The sequence below is a fragment of the Monopterus albus genome, unplaced genomic scaffold, assembly GCF_001952655.1.
Source record: "Monopterus albus unplaced genomic scaffold, M_albus_1.0 scaffold94.1, whole genome shotgun sequence".
Classification (NCBI taxonomy): Eukaryota; Metazoa; Chordata; class Actinopteri; order Synbranchiformes; family Synbranchidae; genus Monopterus; species Monopterus albus.
The window spans coordinates 415,658-421,524 of record NW_018127974.1 but is presented as its reverse complement, the minus strand read 5'-3'; the positions used below and the strand labels follow the sequence as shown (position 1 = coordinate 421,524).

General features: G+C 40.2%; 1 protein-coding gene across 1 annotated transcript in view; it reads left to right on the top strand.

Annotated features, from left to right (window-relative positions):
* The first annotated feature begins 485 nt into the window (after positions 1 to 485).
* LOC109965025 (serine palmitoyltransferase 2-like) overlaps positions 486 to 5,867 on the top strand; it is a 24,332-nt gene continuing 18,950 nt past the window's right edge. The window contains exon 1 of the mRNA XM_020608733.1: positions 486 to 827. Within this exon, the coding sequence (XP_020464389.1) occupies positions 672 to 827 (156 nt within the window). The 5' untranslated portion in view covers positions 486 to 671. The remainder of the gene's footprint in view (positions 828 to 5,867) is intronic.

The window sequence follows — 5,867 nt, the reverse complement described above, 5'->3', positions numbered from 1 at the left end:
AGATAGAGACTAGCGTGCTGTTTATATAGTGATATATTGTCATTTCAGATGTGACATCGCTCCAAATACTATCTGTATTTTGACTGTAGCCTACATCTATGTCTTACTTTGGAAGGAAACACTCCTGCGGAGTGTGTTGCTTAGGGAAAGGCCTTCACTCATGATGAAGAGGAAATAAAGGAGCTTTTTCAAGGTGCCCACTGAGTTCTATTTTGAGACAGTATAAAAATGTGAACTTTATTTTGAAATACTGGCAATAGCATACCCTTTACATCTTGTGGTTGTCTCATGCTGTAATTTTAAACGACTTAATGTTGCCTATTGTATTTGTAAGTCAGATGCTCTCATTGTTGTTTTTAAAATGCACTATACATGCCATTAGATATTGATCTACTGTAGATCTCTTCACACAAGTTCGTACAGTAAGCCCCGCCCTTTAGGAAACGTGAGCACGTGGCCCCGCCCCGTATGATTTATGGGCGTTGATTTCCGGTATTTGGTATGTGGAGTCTTCCTCGGTTCCTCGGTGTGCTGTATGTCTGTGTGATCGAGTGTTGGTAGTGTGGTTACAAACGCTCCCGTCTCTGATACTGTCATCGCTTTGCACCGCGACCAACCTCCGTGTTCCTACATGCTAGTTACCGTCGCGTCTCCACAGTTGTTGGTCAGAAATGACTGAAAGCCCCACGACCAAGCCATCCAGCTGGGAAGTGTGTCACGGTGTAAAAAATGGACTGACAGCTGACAGAGGCTGCTTGGTGAAGAGCCTCCACCGCTGCAATGAGTGGCATCCCAATAACCGCTGTCATCTCGCGGAGCAGGAGGAGGTGAGGCCTGGGAAAGAGCTGGGAGGAGAGGCTTTTGTAGCCGGGGGCGCATCCACTGTGTATCCGGAAACAGACGAACGACGCTGTAGGCTAATGGCCGTCACTGTGACTAACTCCAGCTACATTTGCTATTAGGGTGTGACTAGGTAACTTTAAATCGCTAACCGAGTCCTGCTGCTTGTATTTGGACAGTTTGTCATCGAGACCGTGTCAACCTTAAAGTTTATAAAAACGTCCTGGTTTATACAGTTTTTGCTCATGCTTAATGTTATATCCTTCCTCGGAACATAATTAAAAAACGTTGTCTGAATCATTTCGAGACCTTTAATTCGGCATAATCGCAGTTGTTCCACTGGGCCCTTGATTATTTTATAGGATAGTTTTAAAAAGGCGGGTATGACAATTATTATAATTAATTATAATTATAATTGCCGTGTAATAATGTATATGTGCCGTAACGTACAGGTCTGCAGTAACCGTAAAACAGTTTTTCTTTTGTTCGGCTATATTCTACGTTATAGATCAACTTTGCAGTCATCAAAACTATGACATAACACATGGAATTATTTAATAAGGATAAGTGTCAATGAAAGCAAAATACATTTCATATTGTAGGTTCCTCAAAGTAGACTGTTTACCACAACTTTGCACACTATTGGCACTACCTTAACTAACTTCATGAGGTTATCACCTGGAATGCTTTTCAATTAACAGGTGGGACTTGTCAGACTCCCATCATTACTTTAAGACATGAAGGTCAGCTGATCGGGAAAGTGCAGCTTCAAAAACCATTAGCCATTGTGATGAAACCAGCTCTCATGAGACCAGAAAAGGAAGACAAGCGTTTCCTCTGCTGCAGAGCACAAGTTGATCAGAGTCTCGATATCACCGATTAACTGCACCTCAGATTAGAGCCTACATAGAGTTCAAGAAGCAGACACATCTCAACACCAACTATTCAGAGGAGAATGTGTGAATCAGGTCTTCATGGTTGAATTGCTGCAAAGAAACCATTACTAGGGGTACCAACAAGAAGAAGAGACATGCTTGGCCAAAGAAACACAGGGAATAGACATTAGACCAGTGGAAATCTGTACATTGGTCCGATTGGTCAAATTAGAGATTTTCAGTTGCAAGCGCAGTGTCTTTGTGAGATACAGAGAAGCTGAACAGATGGTGTCTGCAGGTGTGGTTTCCATGGTACAGCATGGAGGAGGAGGTGTGATGGTGGTTTGGCACCAGACACATTTATTCTGAAATCAAGGAACACTTAACCAGCATGGCTGCCACCACATCCTGCAACAGCAACATGCCATCAGGTCTGGTTTGCACTTAGTAAGGTTGTCTCCTGTTTTTCAACAGGACAGTGACTCAAAACACACCTCCAGGAGGGAACTGCACAAAGTAGTTTTAAGAAATCCAAGATAACAAGACAAAGCGAGGCTTAACCTAGTCTACTAAATGCATCCTGTCTTAATGCCTTTCACAAAGGCAAAGCCAGGTTGAGGGAATGCAGCTAGGTCAAACCAGATCTAAGTGATTAAGATGAATGCTCTGTAAAGGCTTTTTTCAGGGAACCACAAGGTCGATCACAGATTCACTGATGCAGACATAGAAGCTGCGCTCCGTTTTGCCATACCAGCACACCGCATGTGTTAAGTAGTGTCTTTAAAATGAATGGACTCCTAGCCCAGCCAGCTCGAACAGCACCGTGCTTGTCGGGTTTTTGAGCACACCTATCGAAGACTCGTGCTGTGAAGAAAGCCCAGCAGCGGCTATACTTCATCAGGCAGTTCAGAAAGCTGGGTTGAACCGTCGCCCTCTCACTCAGACTTATAGAGGACTGGTAGAGAGCATCCTCACTACTGGCATCACAGTCTGTTATGGTAACACCACACAGGCAGAGAGGAAGGCTCTTCAAAGGGTCATAAAGACTGCAGAGGGGATAACTAAGAGGATGGCAAATACAAAAATGTGAGAAATGTGAGAATATATGTCCAATAACCCCTTACTGGACATGTGCAATAATAATACAGAAATGTTCCACAAGGTATTTTTGTAAGACCATCTCATCAACAGTGTTCTCTTGGGGGACCTGAATAATAGCAGGACATTCTCTACCAAGCAGTGGAAACAGGCCTGAATATAAACTGTGTTTTAGTATGTTATAACCCCTCACTACCTCACCAAGCGTAATGACATATCCAACTCCACCATGTGAATTACTTAGTGCGATGTTTAAAGTTCATTGGGGAAAATTCTATTACCCTATTTTTGTGTATTGTGGTTTTTAATGCTTTGTTGCCTTTATGTAACTTTTTATTTTAAAACTAAATGTTCTTTCTGGCCTTTAACTCCAAAGGAGAGCTGCACAAGAATTCCTATATGCCTAGACTGTCTGTTTATGCATAAATGGCAAATAAAAACCTTGACTGGACTTCAGACCCACTGAGCTTATTTATGTGGAGTTCAAGCACATAATATGTAAAAATGGAAACAAGGCTGCTGTAATAGAACAAACTTGACAGGTGGTAGCGGACCGACTGAATGTTGCCTAAAATATATATTTTCTAACCACTGTTCTTAACAGAAAGCATATGTTATTCAGGAACTATATCATGAAGGTTAATTACAACCACTAATCCACAGCCTAAATGCGTAATATTTTCTGGTCCTTTAACTTATAACCTTGAAAAATCCACAACTTGTAGAGCTTAATGCATAAGCCTATTTTGGGTCTCTGATCATTGATATTAACAATTAGCTATTTTTATTTGTTTTATATTTAATATAGCCTATGTAATATTAATGTCAATGAGACTGTAATTCATGAACTAAAAATGTAAATGAAAAGTAGGCCTATATGGCTCCAGGTCCCTGCAGGCTGATGGTCGAAGTGAAAAGATAATTGGCATATTAAATTATTTGCTAATAATAAAAGTGAACATTAGATGACTAAACGTTGTTTTATCATTGCAAGCACAGTTCAACATAGCCAGTATAATTAATGTGATTATCATGTCAACTTTAAGGATTTTGGTGGTTGCAAAAATAAACTAAGTGACAGCACTTCCACCATTTTGTGGAATGACCTATGTAGGCTATATGTATATGTATTGGGGGTTACTGACTTCAGGAAAAGTGGGTAACTTTCTAACATTACAGCAGAGACTGAAACTGAGATGAGTTGGTGATTTAGGGCCAGTGCACCTCTTCAGTTAAAGCTGAGCCTGTATACGTGTTGTGTTTTCAGAGAAACTGATGAAATGTCCACCCTTGGGTGCACCTCTGTTACTGCCCAGTTAGCATGTCACTTCTAATTATGTCTTGCACACAAACATTTAATTAGAGTCTAAGTTTTGCACTGCTAAGCACAATGAAAAGAAGATGGCTGGAATATTTTAGAACAATAGAGACCGAAACTGCGTAGGCTTTTTAACTTTGTAGAGACAGTTTTGTCCTACATAATAATAATCTATCTTCAGTGACCATGATACTGACATTGCAGTAGGGCTGTACCTGACTAAAGATTTTGTCAGTTCACTGTCAGTCAGCTCTTCATTGTGACTATTCTAATATTCATTTTCTTTCTTTTTTTTTTTTTTTAAATAAATATATAGCCTGGACTGTCAGAAAATCAACTGGCATGAAATTTCAGTAATGATTTCGACTACATTACATCGGTGTTTACGTAAATGCTAAAGAGTGACAGGAGCATATTTCTGAGCTTTTAAAAATAAATAAGACAGCTGGTGCAATATTTAAATTGCTGATATTGTCGAGCTGCTGTATGGCCTAGTTGGAATAAGGAGACAGGTAGCACAATGGTATTTCTGTTGAAACAATGCTCTTATAGGCATTTTTTCAGACAAGGTTATAACCTAGTTTACCAACAAGTTTAAGCTTCTCCCGTCAGTTAATGACCGTTCATGTTGTTACTATGCGTTTTGATGTGTGCCAGTTTGTGCTGCGAACAATTCCTGTTATTTATAATTCCTCATTGAAATGTTTCTCTGTGCATTTTGTTTTAGCTCCCTAGTGCTGCTTGGCACACCAAAATGAGTAGAAGAAGACAAAGTAATCGGTTGGGGCTACCTTATAATGCACACTGACAGACAAAAAATTAAATATAATAAAAACAATTATAATGCACACTGACAGACAAAAAATAAAATATAATAAAAACAAAGGCACAACTAGAAGAGTCTTGGGCAACTGACGGGTCACTTGACTAATGACTCAACTGTTCGACTGTTTGGGGGCAGCCGCACATTGCAGTGAGGTAAAAGCAGATTATAGGTGTTTCCAGTTTGAGGTTCTTAAGTCACATAAGGGGAGTGTTGTACCCAGTACTTTTTACCATACGGACTCTGAGAGACGAGACAGTCCAAGTAACTTGAAAACAGTGCTGATTTATTCAAAGGATCACAGGTAAAAATTAACATTACATGCTCAGGTATCTTGCACCTCCAACATGCTCGCAGGCAGATGTAAGATGAAAGACCCTGAACCCACCAGGCCTATACATTATATCCCCTCGGTGGGGCTAGCCCCATACTACACAGAAACGTCAACCGCAACGTGTCCTTGGTGCCAGCTTTGCAGCTGGTCATAGCAGTAGTCAAAACATTAAGTAAATCAATGTGCGTGTGTCTGTTGATTAAGTGGTGTGTAGCTAAAAACATTCTCACTGACCTCTAGTGACATGTCACGATATTAAACATAAGAACATATTATGGCTAAGGCTACAGTTATACACGTCATAATAATAATATTAAACATCCTGTCTGCTGACAGTCATCAACTCTTCTCTCTAGTTATCCTTGACCAGATGTACCCTGTAGAAACTCATAAGCATGACTAAGCATTTAACAGTCTAACTAGACATCCTATCTCCACTAAACATTTCTAATACATAAAGTATCTAACCAATATCTATCTGACTAAAAATACCTAACAATTCCCCCTTTCGACACGACCAAAATCGTGTCGACCTAAATCAATGTCCCTTTGTCCCCAGATGCAGCCACCTAGCGTTTC